The 21,276-nt window shown below is 45.4% G+C and overlaps 1 protein-coding gene across 1 annotated transcript in view; it reads left to right on the forward strand.

The window, feature by feature from the left end:
- Positions 1 to 21,276, forward strand: part of LOC148522728 (V-type proton ATPase catalytic subunit A-like) — a 148,950-nt gene that overhangs the window by 45,366 nt on the left and 82,308 nt on the right. The window contains exons 2-4 of the mRNA XM_088473823.1: positions 16,239 to 16,330; positions 16,480 to 16,608; positions 21,003 to 21,217. Of these exons, the coding sequence (XP_088329949.1) occupies positions 16,249 to 16,330; positions 16,480 to 16,608; positions 21,003 to 21,217 (426 nt within the window). The 5' untranslated portion in view covers positions 16,239 to 16,248. The remainder of the gene's footprint in view (positions 1 to 16,238; positions 16,331 to 16,479; positions 16,609 to 21,002; positions 21,218 to 21,276) is intronic.

Raw genomic sequence — 21,276 nt, forward strand, 5'->3', positions numbered from 1 at the left:
ACATACACACTATACACCTACAGGAAACACACACAATATACACCTCCAGGAAACACACACACACACACAATATACACCTCCAGGAAACACACATACACACACACAATATACACCCACAGGAAACACACATACACACTATACACCTACAGGAAACACACATACACACTATACACCTACAGGAAACACACACAATATACACCTCCAGGAAACACACACACACACACACAATATACACCTCCAGGAAACACACATACACACTATACACCTACAGGAAACACACATACACACTATACACCTACAGGAAACACACACAATATACACCTCCAGGAAACACACACACACACAATATACACCTCCAGGAAACACACATACACACTATACACCTACAGGAAACACACATACACACTATACACCTACAGGAAACACACATACACACTATACACCTACAGGAAACACACATATACACTATACACCTACAGGAAACACACATACACACTATACACCTACAGGAAACACACATACACACTATACACCTACAGGAAATACACACAATATACACCTCCAGGAAACACACACACACACAATATACACCTCCAGGAAACACACATACACACTATACACCTACAGGAAACACACATACACACCTACAGGAAACACACATACACACTATACACCTCCAGGAAACACACACAATATACACCTCCAGGAAACACAAACACACAATATACACCTCCAGGAAACACACATACACACACACAATATACACCCACAGGAAACACACATACACACTATACACCTACAGGAAACACACATACACACTATACACCTACAGGAAACACACATACACACTATACACCTACAGGAAACACACACAATATACACCTCCAGGAAACACACACACACACAATATACACCTCCAGGAAACACACATACACACTATACACCTACAGGAAACACACATACACACTATACACCTACAGGAAACACACACACAATATACACCTACAGGAAACACACATACACACTATACACCTACAGGAAACACACATACACACTATACACCTACAGGAAACACACATACACACTATATACCTCCAGGAAACACACACACACAATATATACCTCCAGGAAACACACACACAATATACACCTACAGGAAACACACACACACACACTATACACCTCCAGGAAACACACACACACAATATATACCTACAGGAAACACACATACACACTATACACCTACAGGAAACACACACAATATACACCTCCAGGAAACACACACACACACAATATACACCTCCAGGAAACACACATACACACACACAATATACACCCACAGGAAACACACATACACACTATACACCTACAGGAAACACACATACACACTATACACCTACAGGAAACACACATATACACTATACACCTACAGGAAACACACATATACACTATACACCTACAGGAAACACACATATACACTATACACCTACAGGAAACACACATATACACTATACACCTACAGGAAACACACATACACACTATACACCTACAGGAAACACACATACACACTATACACCTACAGGAAACACACATACACACTATACACCTACAGGAAACACACATACACACTATACACCTACAGGAAACACACACAATATACACCTCCAGGAAACACACATACACACTATACACCTCCAGGAAACACACATACACACTATACACCTACAGGAAACACACATACACACTATACACCTACAGGAAACACACACAATATACACCTCCAGGAAACACACACACACACACAATATACACCTCCAGGAAACACACATACACACTATACACCTACAGGAAACACACATACACACTATACACCTACAGGAAACACACATACACACTATACACCTACAGGAAACACACATACACACTATACACCTACAGGAAACACACATACACACTATACACCTACAGGAAACACACATACACACTATACACCTACAGGAAACACACACAATATAAACCTCCAGGAAACACACACACACACACAATATACACCTCCAGGAAACACACATACACACACACAATATACACCCACAGGAAACACACATACACACTATACACCTACAGGAAACACACATACACACTATACACCTACAGGAAACACACATACACACTACACACCTACAGGAAACACACACAATATACACCTCCAGGAAACACACACACACACACACACAATATACACCTCCTGGAAACACACATACACACTATACACCTACAGGAAACACACATACACACTATACACCTACAGGAAACACACATACACACTATACACCTACAGGAAACACACACAATATACACCTCCAGGAAACATACACACACACACACAATATACACCTCCAGGAAACACACATACACACTATACACCTACAGGAAACACGCATACACACTATACACCTACAGGAAACACACATACACACTATACACCTACAGGAAACACACATACACACTATACATCTACAGGAAACACACACACAATATACACCTACAGGAAACACACATACACACTATACACCTACAGGAAACACACATACACACTATACACCTACAGGAAACACACACACACAATATATACCTACAGGAAACACACACACACACACACACACACACTATACACCTCCAGGAAACACACACACACAATATATACCTACAGGAAACACACACACACAATATATACCTCCAGGAAACACACACACACAATATACACCTCCAGGAAACACACATACACACACACACAATATACACCTCCAGGAAACACACACACACACACAATATACACCTCCAGGAAACACACACACACAATATACACCTCCAGGAAACACACACACACACACAATATACACCTCCAGGAAACACACACACACAATATACACCTCCAGGAAACACACACACACACACACAATATACACCTCCAGGAAACACACACACACAATATACACCTCCAGGAAACACACACACAATATACACCTCCAGGAAACACACACACACAATATACACCTCCAGGAAACACACACACACAATATACACCTCCAGGAAACACACACACACACACACACACACACTATACACCTACAGGAAACACACACACTATACACCTACAGGAAACACACACTATACACCTACAGGAAACACACACAATATACTGTACACCTACAGGGAAAAAACAATATACTGTACACCTACAGGGAAAAACACACAATACACTGTACATACCTACAGGAAAACACACAATATACTGTACACACCTACAGGAAAACACACAATATGCTGTACACATCTACAGGAAAACACACAATATGCTGTACACATCTACAGGAAAACACACAATATACTGTACACACCTACAGGAAAACACACAATATACTGTACACACCTACAGGAAAACACACAATATACTGTACACACCTACAGGAAAACACACAATATACTGTACACACCTACAGGAAAACACACAATATACTGTACACACCTACAGGAAAGCACACAATATACTGTACACACCTACAGGAAAACACACAATATACTGTACACACCTACAGGAAAACACACAATATGCTGTACACATCTACAGGAAAACACACAATATGCTGTACACATCTACAGGAAAACACACAATATGCTGTACACATCTACAGGAAAACACACAATATGCTGTACACATCTACAGGAAAACACACAATATACTGTACACACCTACAGGAAAACACACAATATACTGTACACACCTACAGGAAAACACACAATATACTGTACACACCTACAGGAAAGCACACAATATACTGTACACACCTACAGGAAAGCACACAATATACTGTACACACCTACAGGAAAACACACAATATACTGTATACCTACAGGAAAACACACAATATACTGTATACCTACAGGAAAACACACAATATACTGTACACACCTACAGGAAAGCACACAATATACTGTACGCCTACAGGAAAACACACAATATACTGTATACCTACAGGAAAACACACAATATACTGTATACCTACAGGAAAAAAAACAACAACCACATATAGGCACCCACTTGAAATATTACTCACCACTTGTGCAATTGTATCCACAGTGCCCCTGATTCACATTACACCACATAGTAGTGTCCCTTATTCATGTTATGACCCACAGTAGTGCCCCTTATACACATAATGCCCACAGTAGTAGTGCCCCTTATACACATAATGCCCACAGTAGTATTGCCCTTTTTGCAGTGCACCCAGTAGTAGTGCCCCCCAAGAGTGGTGCCCCTTATGCAGGGGCGGTCATCCTGGGGCCCCCACACCCACCAGGGGTTAAAGTGGGCCGGAACGAGAGACTGAACCAGTTCCGCCTCCTCTCGCTCACCTAACTCCGGCAGGGAGGCTCAATTTGTCAGCGATTGTGTTACCAGCAGGTGCCCAGCTCCCTCCCTGCAACGCCAACAGCAGCTGGAGGCTGGAGCTCACACCCGAGCCCCGGCTTCTGGCTCCCGCAGTGTGTAGTGCACTATGGGAGAGATGTCATGACGTCTCTCCCATAGTTCTGAGGATCGGCCAGACAGACAGATGCGGAGGGCTTCAGGTAAGTATTGTGTGTTTTTTTTCCTGTAAGCAGCTTCACTACAGAGGGCACTACTACCGGGGGCATTGCATAAGGGGCACCACTCCTGGGGACACTCTATAAAGGGAAGCACTACTGTGGGCTCTGCTACTACTAGGGGCACTACTACTGCTGTGGGCATTATTTGTATTAGAGGCACTACTATTATGGGCATTGTGTATACGGGGCACTACTGTGGGCATTGTGTATAAGGGGCACTACTGTGGGCATTGTGTATAAGGGGCACTACTGTGGGCATTGTGTATAAGGGGCACTACTGTGGGCATTGTGTATAAGGGGCACTACTGTGGGCATTGTGTATAAGGGGCACTACTATGGGCATTGTGTATAAGGGGCACTACTGTGGGCATTGTGTATAAGGGGCACTACTATGGGCATTGTGTATAAGGGACACTACTATGGGCATTGTGTATAAGGGGCACTACTATGTGCGGTGTAATGTGGATAAGATTGTGGAACTTGTGAGTAATAATTCATGTGGGTGCCTATATGTGCGTTTTTTTCCCGTGGGTGTATATTGGGTGTTTATTTCCTGTGGGTGTATATTGGGTGTTTATTTCCTGTGGGTGTATATTGTGCGTTTATTTCCTGTGGGTGTATATTATGCGTTTATTTCCTGTGGGTGTATATTGGGTGTTTATTTCCTGTGGGTGTATATTATGCGTTTATTTCCTGTGGGTGTATATTGTGCATTTATTTCCTGTGGGTGTATATTGTGCATTTCCTGTGGGTGTATATTGTGCATTTATTTCCTGTGGGTGTATATTGTGCATTTATTTCCTGTGGGTGTATATTGTGCGTTTATTTCCTGTGGGTGTATATTGTGCGTTTATTTCCTGTGGGTGTATATTGTGCGTTTATTTCCTGTGGGTGTATATTGTGCGTTTATTTCCTGTGGGTGTATATTGTGCATTTATTTCCTGTGGGTGTATATTGTGCGTTTATTTCCTGTGGGTGTATATTATGCGTTTATTTCCTGTGGGTGTATATTATGCGTTTATTTCCTGTGGGTGTATATTGGGTGTTTATTTCCTGTGGGTGTATATTGGGTGTTTATTTCCTGTGGGTGTATATTATGCATTTATTTCCTGTGGGTGTATATTGTGTGTTTATTTCCTGTGGGTGTATATTGGGTGTTTATTTCCTGTGGGTGTATATTATGCATTTATTTCCTGTGGGTGTATATTATGCATTTATTTCCTGTGGGTGTATATTATGCATTTATTTCCTGTGGGTGTATATTGTGTGTTTATTTCCTGTGGGTGTATATTGGGTGTTTATTTCCTGTGGGTGTATATTGGGTGTTTATTTCCTGTGGGTGTATATTGTGTGTGTGTTTCCTGTGGGTGCATATTGGGTGTTTTTCATGTGGAGCCCATGGGCCCTATTGCACAATGAGACATAACCTCTTTAGCACTCACTAAATGGGTTATGTCCTCCTATCAGTACAAACAGCGCCGAGCTTAGGTTATCGCGGTTTGTCAATATACCGCTTAAGAGCGATACGGTCCCCATTACGCATACCCCCATTTAGTCCATATTTAATAGGGCCCCCACAGACTTTTATCTAGCCCTGCCATTATGCAGTGCCCCCTATGCAATACCCCCATTAGTAGTGCCCCCAGTAGTCATGTCCCCAGTAGTAGTGCCACCTGTGGTAGTGCCCCAGAAGTAATGCCCCCATAAGATGTCTCTCCCATAGTGCATTGCACACTGTGGGAGCCAGAAGCCATTGGTGCTGCGGGGAGGGAGCTGAGAGCCCGCTGGTAACAAAATCTCAGTGTGTGCCCGGCAAATGGAGCCTCCCTCTGGCGCAGGGGTTAGGTAGGCCAGAGGAGGCCGAACTGGCAGAGTGTGGTGGAAGTGGTGTCCTGTACACATTATATACTATATACACTCTCCTGTATATCACATCGCTATACCCAGGGGTGACACTAGTGCTGGCCTCACATGTCTCTGGCAGAGTGTGGTGGAAGTGGTGTCCTGTACACATTATATACTATATATACACTCCTGTATATCACATCGCTATACCCAGGGGTGACACTAGTGCTGGCCTCACATGTCTCTGGCAGAGTGTGGAGGAAGTGGTGTCCTGTACACATTATATATACTATATACTAGGGGTGTGCACCGGCCACTTTTCGTGTTTTGTGTTTTGGTTTTGGATCTGGATCTTTCTTCGTGTTTTGGATCTGGATTGGTTTTGCCAAAACCACCCTTGCGTGTTTTGGGTTCTGGGTTTTGTGTTTTGGATCTGTATTTTTTTGAAAAAAAGCATAAAAACAGCTAAAATCACAGAATTTGTAGGTTTTTCTGCTCCTATGCTATTATTAACCTCAATAACCTTAATTTCCACTCATTTCCAGTCTATTCTGAATACCTCACACCTCACAATAGTGTTTTTATGTCCAAAAGGTTGCACCGAGGTAGCTGGATGACTATGCTAAGCGACACAAGTGGGCGGCACAAACACGTGACCCATCTAGGCGTGAAACTGCAGTGGCAGACAGGATGGCATTGAAAAACTAGGCCCCAAACTGTACATAATGCAAAGAAAAAAAAGAGGTGCAAGATGGAATTGTCCTTGGGCCCTCCCACCCACCCTTATGTTGTATAAACAGGACATGCACACTTTAACAAACCAATCATTTCAGCGCCAGGGTCTGCCACACAACTGTGGCTGAAATGATTGGTTCGTTTGGGCCCCCACAAAACAAGCTGGCAATTTATCTGTCCCTGCACAAACTGGCTCTACGGAGGCAAGATGTCATCCTCATCCTCCTCATCCACCGATTCCTCACCCTCTTCAGTGTGTACATCCTCATCCTCACAGAGTATTAATTCGTCCCTGCTGGAACCACAGGTCCCTCTGTACGTTCTGGAGGCTGGTCTCCCTGGAAGAGTTGATAATTCATTTTATGAACATCATCTTCTCCACATTTTGTGGAAGCAACCTCCTACGCCTTTCGCTGACAAGGCTCCCGGCTGCACTAAACACTCTTTCGGAGTACACACTGGAGGGGGGGCAACTCAGGTAAAATAGAGCCAGTTTGTACAGGGACCTCCAAATTGCTTCTTTTTCCTGCCAGTACAGGTACGGACTGTCTGACATGCCTACTTGGATGCTGTCACCGATGTAATCCTTTAACAGACAGACGCACGCTTGTCGCTGCTGCTTTGAGGATTCAAGTGCGGCTACAGCCCACACAATTCACAAAGACAGAAAAAAGAAGAACAATATTTTAATTGTTTGTGTAGAACACTTTGAGGTGTCACCACCCTTTAACAGACAGACGCACGCTTGTCGCTGCTGCTTTAAGGATGCAGGTGCGGCTACAGCCCACACAATTCACATAGACAGAAAAAAAAAGAACAATATTTTAATTGTTTGTGTAGCACACTTTGAGGGTGTCACCACCCTTTAACAGACAGACGCACGCTTGTCGCTGCTGCTTTAAGGATGCAGGTGCGGCTACAGCCCACACATTTCACAAAGACCGAAAAAAAAAGAACAATATTTTAATTGTTTGTGTAGAACACTTTGAGGGTGTCACCACCCTTTAACAGACAGACGCACGCTTGTCGCTGCTGCTTTAAGGATGCAGGTGCGGCTACAGCCCACACAATTCACATAGACAGAAAAAAGAAGAATATTTTTATTGTTTGTGTAGCACACTTTGAGGGTGTCACCACCCTTTAACAGACAGACGCACGCTTGTCGCTGCTGCTTTAAGGATGCAGGTGCGGCTACATCGCACACAAGTCACAAACACATTAAAAAAATAGTTTTTTATTTTTTGGAGCACTTTGAGAGTTACACCACCCTTTAACAGACAGACGCACGCTTGTCGCTGCTGCTTTAAGGATGCAGGTGCGGCTACAGCCCACACATTTCACAAAGACCGAAAAATAAAAGAACAATATTTTAATTGTTTGTGTAGAACACTTTGAGGGTGTCACCACCCTTTAACAGACAGACGCACGCTTGTCGCTGCTGCTTTAAGGATGCAGGTGCGGCTACAGCCCACACAATTCACATAGACAGAAAAAAGAAGAATATTTTTATTGTTTGTGTAGCACACTTTGAGGGTGTCACCACCCTTTAACAGACAGACGCACGCTTGTCGCTGCTGCTTTAAGGATGCAGGTGCGGCTACATCGCACACAAGTCACAAACACATTAAAAAAATTGTTTTTTATTTTTTGGAGCACTTTGAGAGTTACACCACCCTTTAACAGACAGACGCACGCTTGTCGCTGCTGCTTTAAGGATGCAGGTGCGGCTACAGCCCACACAATTCACAAAGACAGAAAAAAAAGAACAATATTTTAATTGTTTGTGTAGCACACTTTGAGGGTGTCACCACCCTTTAACAGACAGACGCACGCTTGTCGCTGCTGCTTTAAGGATGCAGGTGCGGCTACAGCCCACACAATTCACAAAGACAGAAAAAAAAAGAACAATATTTTAATTGTTTGTGTAGCACACTTTGAGGGTGTCACCACCCTTTAACAGACAGACGCACGCTTGTCGCTGCTGCTTTGAGGATGCAGGTGGAATCTAGACGGGATTTGGAACCGAGGACACACTACCTCCATCAATTGTCTAAATCCCACTGCACTAATGTCGGATACCGGACGCACGTCTAACACCAACATAGCAGTCAAGGCCTCAGTTATACGTTTTGCTTCAGGATGACTGCTGTCGTACTTCATCCTCATCGCTAGGGACTGTTGGAGGGTCAATTGTTTAGTAAAAGTAGTGATGTTCCTACTTCCTCTCTGGGATGATGAACAACTCCCAGCAGCAGCAACAGCACTAGGAGGAAGTGGTTCTTGATCTTTCCCTATTTTATTTTTATCGGAGAAAGTTTGGTCCTCCATTTATGTTATATTGATATATATACGTGCGGCTAAAGCGCACACAAACACAGAAAATATTATTTTATTTTTGCTGGAGAGTAGTGCACTTTGTGGGTTACACCACCCTTTAAGAAATGAGCCAGCCGGCTCTTTACTTATGGGACACAGGCGCACGCTTGGCGCTGCTCCTTTGTTGATGCACGTGCAGCCACAGTGCACACAATTCACAAACACAGAAAATAATTTTTTTTTGGTTTGGACTGGAGTGTACTTTCGGGGGTTACAGCACCCTTAACGGTCAAGCCAGCCGGCCCTTTACTTATGACACAGGCGCACGCTTGGCACTACTTTGTTGATGCACGTGCGGCTACTGCGCACACAATTCACAAACACAGAAAATAATTTTTTTTTTGGTTTGGACTGGAGTGTACTTTCGGGGGTTACAGCACCCTTAACGGTCAAGCCAGCCGGCCCTTTACTTATGACACAGGCGCACGCTTGGCACTACTTTGTTGATGCACGTGCGGCTACTGCGCACACAATTCACAAACACAGAAAATAATTTTTTTTTGGTTTGGACTGGAGTGTACTTTCGGGGGTTACAGCACCCTTAACGGTCAAGCCAGCCGGCCCTTTACTTATGACACAGGCGCACGCTTGGCACTACTTTGTTGATGCAAGTGCGGCTACTGCGCACACAATTCACAAACACAGAAAATAATTTTTTTTTTGGTTTGGACTGGAGTGTACTTTCGGGGGTTACAGCACCCTTAACGGTCAAGCCAGCCGGCCCTTTACTTATGACACAGGCGCACGCTTGGCACTACTTTGTTGATGCACGTGCGGCTACTGCGCACACAATTCACAAACACAGAAAATTATTTTTTTTTTGGTTTGGACTGGAGTGTACTTTCGGGGGTTACAGCACCCTTAACGGTCAAGCCAGCCGGCCCTTTACTTATGACACAGGCGCACGCTTGGCACTACTTTGTTGATGCACGTGCGGCTACTGTGCACACAATTCACAAACACAGAAAATAATTTTTTTTTTGGTTTGGACTGGAGTGTACTTTCGGGGGTTACAGCACCCTTAACGGTCAAGCCAGCCGGCCCTTTACTTATGACACAGGCGCACGCTTGGCACTACTTTGTTGATGCACGTGCGGCTACTGCGCACACAATTCACAAACACAGAAAATATTTTTTTTTTTGGTTTGGACTGGAGTGTACTTTCGGGGGTTACAGCACCCTTAACGGTCAAGCCAGCCGGCCCTTTACTTATGACACAGGCGCACGCTTGGCACTACTTTGTTGATGCACGTGCGGCTACTGCGCACACAATTCACAAACACAGAAAATAATTTTTTTTTTGGTTTGGACTGGAGTGTACTTTCGGGGGTTACAGCACCCTTAACGGTCAAGCCAGCCGGCCCTTTACTTATGACACAGGCGCACGCTTGGCACTACTTTGTTGATGCACGTGCGGCTACTGCGCACACAATTCACAAACACAGAAAATATATTATTTTTTTAGCACTTGGGGGGAGCACCCCTGATGGACAGAGCACCCCTGGACAACACTACAGCACCTCTTTAGGACTGGGACACTGCACAGGACTTTGGAGTGGACACAGCCCGTATGGAGAACTGACTGCACAACACAGTCCAGCCAGCCCCTATGGACTTTGAAGTAGTGGACACAGCCCCTATTAACAACAGCAGCACAGCACAACACAGCCAGCCCCTATGGACTTTGAAGTAGTGGACAACAGCAGCACTACACTACACTACACTACACAGCCCTAACTCCCACCCTCCCTCTTCACTGTCCACAGCCGAGTGAGAAAATGGCGCCGACGTGGGTACCTTATATAGGATCCAAAACCCGCGAGACTCGGAAGGCGGGATGATGACGTTTTGCCTGACTCGGCTCGGACTCGGATCGGGGGGGCTCGGGGGGGTTCGGATTTCAGAAATCCGAACCCGCTCACCCCTACTATATACACTCTCCTGTATATCACATCGCTATACCCAGGGGTGACACTAGTGCTGGCCTCACATGTCTCTGGCAGAGTGTGGTGGAAGTGGTGTCCTGTACACATTATATATACTATATACACTCTCCTGTATATCACATCGCTATACCCAGGGGTGACACTAGTGCTGGCCTCACATGTCTCTGGCAGAGTGTGGAGGAAGTGGTGTCCTGTACACATTATATATACTATATACACTCTCCTATATATCACATCGCTATACCCAGGGGTGACACTAGTGCTGGCCTCACATGTCTCTGGCAGAGTGTGGTGGAAGTGGTGTCCTGTACACATTATATATACTATATACACTCTCCTATATATCACATCCCTATACCCAGGGGTGACACTAGTGCTGGCCTCACATGTCTCTGGCAGAGTGTGGTGGAAGTGGTGTCCTGTACACATTATATACTATATACACTCTCCTGTATATCACATCGCTATACCCAGGGGTGACACTAGTGCTGGCCTCACATGTCTCTGGCAGAGTGTGGTGGAAGTGGTGTCCTGTACACATTATATATACTATATACACTCTCCTGTATATCACATCGCTATACCCAGGGGTGACACTAGTGCTGGCCTCACATGTCTCTGGCAGAGTGTGGTGGAAGTGGTGTCCTGTACACATTATATAGTATATACACTCTCCTGTATATCACATCGCTATACCCAGGGGTGACACTAGTGCTGGCCTCACATGTCTCTGGCAGAGTGTGGTGGAAGTGGTGTCCTGTACACATTATATATACTATATACACTCTCCTATATATCACATCCCTATACCCAGGGGTGACACTAGTGCTGGCCTCACATGTCTCTGGCAGAGTGTGGTGGAAGTGGTGTCCTGTACACATTATATACTATATACACTCTCCTGTATATCACATCGCTATACCCAGGGGTGACACTAGTGCTGGCCTCACATGTCTCTGGCAGAGTGTGGTGGAAGTGGTGTCCTGTACACATTATATATACTATATACACTCTCCTGTATATCACATCGCTATACCCAGGGGTGACACTAGTGCTGGCCTCACATGTCTCTGGCAGAGTGTGGTGGAAGTGGTGTCCTGTACACATTATATAGTATATACACTCTCCTGTATATCACATCGCTATACCCAGGGGTGACACTAGTGCTGGCCTCACATGTCTCTGGCAGAGTGTGGTGGAAGTGGTGTCCTGTACACATTATATACTATATATACACTCTCCTGTATATCACATCGCTATACCCAGGGGTGACACTAGTGCTGGCCTCACATGTCTCTGGCAGAGTGTGGTGGAAGTGGTTTCCCGTACAGACAGACAGAATACACACATACACTGTGTTATATAGGCTGTGTATCAATAGTGATTATATATCTCACATACGCATACCAGGCCCGAAACTAGGATTTTTGTCCCCCGGGGCAAGGCCATAATTTGGCGGTCCCCCCCAAAAAAATACAACATAAGTACGAGAAGGGTGTGTGCTTTGTGACTTAGTAAATCCCCTTATAACACATTATGCCACACATTTATGACCCTTACAACTCACAGTATGCCACAGTAATGCCTCTTACACATTATGTCACAGTAATGGTCCTTACACATTATGTCACAGTAATGCCCCTTACACATTATGTCACAGTAATGGTTCTTACACGTTATGTCACAGTAATGCCTCTTACACGTTATGTCACAGTAATGCCTCTTACACGTTATGTCACAGTAATGCCTCTTACACGTTATGTCACAGTAATGCCTCTTACACGTTATGTCACAGTAATGCCTCTTACACGTTATGTCACAGTAATGCCTCTTACACGTTATGTCACAGTAATGCCTCTTACACATTATGTCACAGTAATGGTCCTTACACATTATGTCACAGTAATGGTTCTTACACGTTATGTCACAGTAATGGTTCTTACACATTATGTCACAGTAATGGTCCTTACACATTATGTCACAGTAATGCCCCTTACACGTTATGTCACAGTAATGGTTCTTACACGTTATGTCACAGTAATGCCTCTTACACGTTATGTCACAGTAATGCCTCTTACACGTTATGTCACAGTAATGCCTCTTACACGTTATGTCACAGTAATGCCTCTTACACATTATGTCACAGTAATGGTCCTTACACATTATGTCACAGTAATGGTTCTTACACGTTATGTCACAGTAATGGTTCTTACACATTATGTCACAGTAATGGTCCTTACACATTATGTCACAGTAATGCCCCCTTACACGTTATGTCACAGTAATGTCCCTTACACGTTATGTCACAGTAATGCCCCTTACACAATATGTCACAGTAATGCCCCTTACACATTATGTCACAGTAATGGTTCTTACACATTATGTCACAGTAATGGTCCTTACACATTATGTCACAGTAATGGTCCTTACACATTATGTCACAGTAATGGTCCTTACACATTATGTCACAGTAATGCCCCTTACACATTATGTCACAGTAATGCCCCTTACACATTATGCCCCTTACACATTATGTCACAGAAAGGCCCCTTACACATTATGTCACAGTAATGCTCCTTACACGTTATGTCACAGTAATGCCCCTTACACGTTATGTCACAGTAATGCCCCCTTACACGTTATGTCACAGTAATGCCCCTTACACATTATGTCACAGTAATGGTCCTTACACATTATGTCACAGTAATGCTCCTTACACGTTATGTCACAGTAATGCCCCCTTACACGTTATGTCACAATAAGGCCCCTTACACGTTATGTCACAGTAATCCCCCTTACACGTTATGTCACAGTAATGCCCCCTTACACGTTATGTCACAGTAATGCTCCTTAGACGTTATGTCACAGTAATGCCCCTTACACATTTTGTCACAGTAATGCCCCTTACACGTTATGTCACAGTAATGCCCCCTTACACGTTATGCCACAGTAAGGCCCCTTACACGTTATGTCACAGTAAGGCTCCTTACACGTTATGTCACAGTAATGCCCCTTACACATTATGTCACAGTAATGCCCCATACACATTATGTCACAGTAATGCCCCATACACATTATGTCACAGTAAGGCCCCTTACACGTTATGTCACAGTAATGTCCCTTACACATTATGTCACAGTAATGCCCCCTTACACGTTATGCCACAGTAGTGCCCCTTACACATTATGTCACAGTAATGCCCCTTACACATTATGTCACAGTAATGCCCCCTTACACGTTATGTCACAGTTAGGCCCCTTACACATTATGTCACAGTAAGGCCCCTTACACATTATGTCACAGTAATGCCCCTTACACATTATGTCACAGTAAGGCCCCTTACACGTTATGTCACAGTAATGCCCCCTTACACGTTATGTCACAGTAATGCCCTTTATACATTATGTCACAGTAGTGCCCCTTACACATTATGTCACAGCAAGGCCCCATCTCCCTTATCTTACCTGCCAGGGCCATGCAGTGGGTGAGCTCGGGGTGGCACGGGATGGGGCTGCCACACGCTGGGGAACTGTCAATTCTGCTGTCATTGTAATATGGCACCGTTCGCGAACCAATTAGAGGTCATGGACCAGCAGCCACTGGTGATTGGCTTGCGACTGGCACCACATTAGAATGACGGTGTCTCTGTGCCTGTCAATGCTGGGATGCGCTCCAAACCCACAAGAGCAGCAACCTAGTCTCCCAGCAGCCTCTCCCCAGCACACCCTCAAGTCCAGCACCCGGGGCACGTGCCCCCTTAGCCCCTCCCCCCCTCTAGTTGCGACCCTGGGCATGCAGAATAAAGCATCTGCTGTATAGTGCTCCTTCCAATTACAATAAATCACATTTGGAACCTTGTACATATCATAGAACTACAGCTGCAATGACGGGATTAGGAACTGCGGTAACAATATGGCGCAATCGGGATATTTATGTGATGGAGAGGTTTGCTTAATATCCTCCAAAATGCTTTTATTACATTCTGGCAGAATTATTTTATATGATATCAGTGATTTTCTAATTATTTTATATGATATCAGTGATTTTCCCATTTTTTAAAAATAAGAGCAAATGAAAAATACGCCCCAATGTATTGTTAGATTCAGGGGCTGAGCGGCATAGCTCAGCAGACCTGCACTGTGGGGGGAAGGCTTACCAGAGGTGAGTGGGTCTGGGGTGTCGGTGACTAAGTTTTGGGATAGTCATGGTAACCACGTCCGCTGGCGAGGAGGGTGGAGCCATGATGATGCATTCAGGGCCCAGCATGAAGGAGGTGTGGCCACATTGTGTCAATTTCGGGCACCTTCCCTGCAGACTGGCATTGCCAGTGTTATGTCACAGCCCAGAGCCACAGTTCCAGTGCCAGGAGGAGAAGATGACCCCAGAGCTGCTTAGCAGCAAGGTGGTGAAGTAAGGGGGAGGGGGGCACTTCCTATAGGAGGGGGAGGCACAGCTGTTCCCCATGGCATAACTGTAGATGATGGCTGCCTATCCCAATACTGGCTGTGAGGAGCTATAATTCCGTCTGACCTGGAGAGACCTCATTCTCCAACACTGCACGGACAATGCTCCTTCCTCTGCTCCTCACCTGTACGCCATTCCCAGTAACTGCTGCAGACTGTAAGCTCTTGTGCTCAGGGTGCTTCTTCCATACTGTACACAGATACTTATAACATGATCTCATTTTAGGTACTCAGACATGGATTTCTCCAAATTGCCCAAGATCAGAGATGAGGAGCAGGAAAGCATGATGGGGTTTGTCCATGGCGTCTCCGGACCAGGTAATAGGACAATGAGATGTGAGATAGTATCAGACAGAAAGGAGGTCAGGTGTGCTCATCACTTACTTCCTGTGTGGTATGGACTCTTACAGAAATATGGCAGTATGCAGTCAGTTAGGTGTTATTCTGCTAATTGTACTCTCTTACAGTGGTGACTGCAGCACAAATGGCGGGAGCTGCTATGTATGAGCTGGTGCGCGTGGGCCACTCAGAGCTGGTGGGAGAGATTATTCGCTTGGAGGGAGACTTGGCCACTATACAAGTCTATGAGGAAACCTGTATCTTTTAGAAGTGCTCCCAGGGCTTATACTGAAAGTCCTGACATCTAAGGAAACAGGAACGTATAGAAGAGTGATGAATTCATCAATTATAAGAATGACACTCAGATAGAATCTAATGTGTGTGTTACTATTAGGGGAGTGCACCGGCCACTTTTCGTATTTTGTGTTTTGGATCTGGATCTTTCTTCGTGTTTTGGATCTGGATTGGTTTTGCCAAAACCACCCTTCCGTGTTTTGGGTTCTGGGTTTTGTGTTTTGGATCTGTATTTTTTTTTAAAAAAGCATAAAAACAGCTAAAATCACAGAATTTGTTGGTTTCTCTGCTCCTATGCTATTATTAACCTCAATAACCTTAATTTCCACTCATTTCCAGTCTATTCTGAACACCTCACACCTCACAATAGTGTTTTTATGTCCAAAAGGTTGCACCGAGGTAGCTGGATGACTATGCTAAGCGACACGAGTGGGCGGCACAAACACGTGACCCATCTAGGAGTGACACTGCAGTGGCAGACAGGATGGCAGTTTGAAAAACTAGGCCCCAAACAGTACATAGTGCAAAGGATAAAAAGAGGTGCAAGATGGAATTGTCCTTATGTTGTATAAACAGGACATGCACACTTTAACAAACCAATCATTTCAGTGCCAGGGTCTGCCACACGACTGTGGCTGAAATGATTGGTTCGTTTGGGCCCCCACAAAACAAGCTGGCAGTTAACGTGTCCCTGCACAAACTGGCTCTACGGAGGCAAGATGTCATCCTCATCCTCCTCATCCACCAATTCCTCACCCTCTTCAGTGTTGTGTACATCCTCATCCTCACAGAGTATTAATTCGTCCCCGCTGGAATCCACCACCACAGGTCCCTCTGTACGTTCTGGAGGCTGGTCTCCCTGGAAGAGTTGATAATTCATTTTTATGAACATCATCTTCTCCACATTTTGTGGAAGCAACCTCCTACGCCTTTTGCTGACAAGGTTCCCGGCTGCACTAAACACTCTTTCGGAATACACACTGGAGGGGGGGCAACTCAGGTAAAATAGAGCCAGTTTGTACAGGGACCTCCAAATTGCCTCTTTTTCCTGCCAGTACAGGTATGGACTGTCTGACATGCCTACTTGGATGCTGTCACCGATGTAATCCTTTAACAGACAGACGCACGCTTGTTGCTGCTGCTTTAAGGATGCAAGTGCGGCTACAGCCCACACAATTCACAAAGACCGAGAAAAGAAAAGAAGAATTTTTTTATTGTTTGTGGAGCGCACTTTGAGGGTGTCACCACCCTTTAACAGACAGACGCACGCTTGTCGCTGCTGCTTTGAAGATGCAGGTGGAATCTAGACGGGATTTGGAACCGGGGACACACTACCTCCATCAATTGTCTAAATCCCACTGCACTAATGTCGGATACCGGACGCACGTCTAACACCAACATAGCAGTCAAGGCCTCAGTTATACGTTTTGCTTCAGGATGACTGCTGTCGTACTTCATCCTCATCGCTAGGGACTGTTGGAGGGTCAATTGTTTAGTAAAAGTAGTGATGTTCCTACTTCCTCTCTGGGATGATGAACAACTCCCAGCAGCAGCAACAGCACTAGGAGGAAGTGGTTCTTGATCTTTCCCTATTTTATTTTTATCGGAGAAAGTTTGGTCCTCCATTTATGTTATATTGATATATACATGCGGCTAAGGCGCACACAAACACAGAAAATATTTTTTTATTTTTGCTGGAGAGTAGTGCACTTTGTGGGTTACACCAGCCTTTAAGAAATGAGCCAGCCGGCCCTTTACTTATGGGACACAGGCGCACGCTTGGCGCTACTCCTTTGTTGATGCACGTGCAGCAACAGTGCACACAATTCACAAACACAGAAAATATATTTTTATTTGGTTTGGAGTGTACTTTGGGGGTTACAGCACCCTTTAACGGACAAGCCAGCCGGCCCTTTACTTATGACACAGGCGCACGCTTGGCACTACTTTGTTGATGCACTTGCGGCTACTGCGCACACAATTCACAAACACAGAAAATATATATTTTTTTTGTTTGGAGTCCACTTTGGGGGTTACAGCACCCTTTAACGGACAAGCCAGCCGGCCCTTTACTAATGGGACACAGGCGCACGCTTGGCGCTGCTCCTTTGTTGATGCACGTGCAGCCACAGTGCACACAATTGACAAACACAGAAAAAATATATATTTTTTTAGCACTTGGGGGGAGCACCCCTGACGGACAGAGCACCCCCTGGACAACACTACAGCACCCCTTTAGGACTGGGACACTGCACAAGACTTTGGAGTGGACACAGCCCCTATGGAGAACTGACTGCACAACACAGTCCAGCCAGCCCCTATGGACTTTGAAGTAGTGGACACAGCCCCTATTAACAACAGCAGCACAGCACAACACAGCCAGCCCCTATGGACTTTGAAGTAGTGGACACAGCCCCTATGGAACAGCAGCACAGCACAGCACAACACTACTCTGCACTACACTACACTACACAGCCCAGCCAGCCCTAACTCCCACCCTCCCTCTTCACTGTCCACAGCCGAGTGAGAAAATGGCGCCGACGCGGGTACCTTATATAGGATCCAAAACCCGCGAGACCCGGAAGGCGGGATGATGATGTTTTGCCTCGATTTCAGATCTGAGTCAGGCGGGAAAAGTCGAGCCTGACTCGGATCGGCCTCGGATCGGGGGGGGTTCGGATTTCAGAAATCCGAACCCGCTCACCCCTAGTTACTATTCACTGTAACTCTGTACTACACTATGTACACAAACGTGATTGGACACTGAGATATTACTGACGTTACCACGTTGTAGGTCACCACGTGCAGGGATTACTGCAGACTAGAGAAGTGCGGTTCGGTTCTTCAGAAATCCAAATCCACCCGAATTTTGTTAATCTTGGTAAATCCGAGTCACGGTTCTGAAATTCTTGCGAATCGGAATTATGGGTTTTGGATTGTATAAATTACATGATTTCAGCAGTTTTTAAAACTTATCTATTTTTTTTATTTAAAAAAAAATCCAGATCCAAACCCAAAACACTTGAGGGTGGTTTGCAAAACCAAATCCCGATCCAAAACCTTGAAGGAGATAAAGATCCAAAACCAAAACACGGGGGTTGGCGCACATTCCTTTTGCAGACACCCTTCTTGGCAAACTGGCCACATGTCCCTGGACAGCAGCAGGCGGTATGTTCTGCCATTATTCCGTGTGACCATGTGTGACACTGAGGAAGGGCGAGTCACCTAGAACGCACCCATCTATCCCATTCATCCCAGAGGTTCTCAGTGGGGATAAGATCTGGACTCTGAGCTGGCCAGTCCCTCCGGATTACCCTGGACACATGACAGGTGACATTGCCGTCCTGATAAATACAATTTCGGTAGAACTGCTAGAATGTAGTGGGCACAGAGTGAGGAGTACAGAGAGATTCTCCATAAGAGTTATTGTGGCCATGCATTAGGACTAGTGGAACCACGCCAGACCAGCTGAAACATGGGGGTGTCCAATCACTTATCTACACAGTGTACATACAAGGAGTAATTATCAAATACATTTAGTGGCCATAATAATTAGAGATGCGCCCGGACCCTGTGTTTTGGTTCTAACCTACTGTACAGCGGCTCCTGCCCTCTTCCCTGAGGGGGCTGCCGCTGCTGCTGGCCTGGGTCCTGACCAGTGGCGGATTTTACCTAGGGGCTGCCAGGCTGCAGCCCCCCAGCAAAATCTACCACCTCAGTGTAGTCCGTGACTGCACAGGCTACACTGTGACTGGAGGTCACTTCCTATTGGAAGCGCCATCTGCCAATCACGCACAAGACAGGCAGCCCCAGGGGGAGGTGCCATAAGCAGAGAGCGGCTACCAGTGGAAGCCTCTGCTCTGCCTACAGGGCTTCTAGGGGCTGCTAGCAATGCAGCCCCGAGAAGTTGGTCTAGTGTTACAAGGTTTAGGGTTACTGACCACTGTAATGCCACATGGTGTCCTCGTACTGACCGCTGTAATGCCACGTGGTGTCCTCGTACTGACCGCTGTAATGCCACGTGGTGTCCTCGTACTAACCGCTGTAATGCCACGTGGTGTCCTTGTACTAACCGCTGTAATGCCACATGCACTTTTTATCAGACTTTTACCCTGTAGCCACATGTGTACCAGGAGGGGATCAGTGTTACTCAGCATTGGCTGCTGCTATGTTTAGATCCCCACCCAGAGAACCCGGCCCGATGGGGTGGGGATGTCATGTGGTTTATCACCAGATACAAAGCAAATTGCGGCTCAGATGAGGGATTGTAATAGCTGTGCATAGATTACACGTGTGCTAGGGACAATGTCTCTGTATCTGACACATACTGGGATTTTCCTGAATCCGCTCCATGCAGCTGGGGTCTCTGTGGGGGATCCAGTCCTCAGAACCGGGAAGCCGCTCTCAGTACAGCTGGGTCCTGGAATTATGGGGAACATCTTTGATGGAATCCAACGTCCTCTGAAGGATATTACAGATCTGACTAATAGTATTTATATTCCCCGTGGTGTCAATGTCAATGCGCTGTCCCAAAGCGTCCAATGGGATTTTATTCCAGAGAAAAGCATCCGGGTAAGTGGCTATCAGGAATGGTAAGGTAGGTGTGGGAACTGACCCTGGTGTGGGCTCCT

This window comes from Taudactylus pleione, unplaced genomic scaffold (genome assembly GCF_031769625.1).
Source record: "Taudactylus pleione unplaced genomic scaffold, aTauple2 ptg000141l, whole genome shotgun sequence".
Classification (NCBI taxonomy): Eukaryota; Metazoa; Chordata; class Amphibia; order Anura; family Myobatrachidae; genus Taudactylus; species Taudactylus pleione.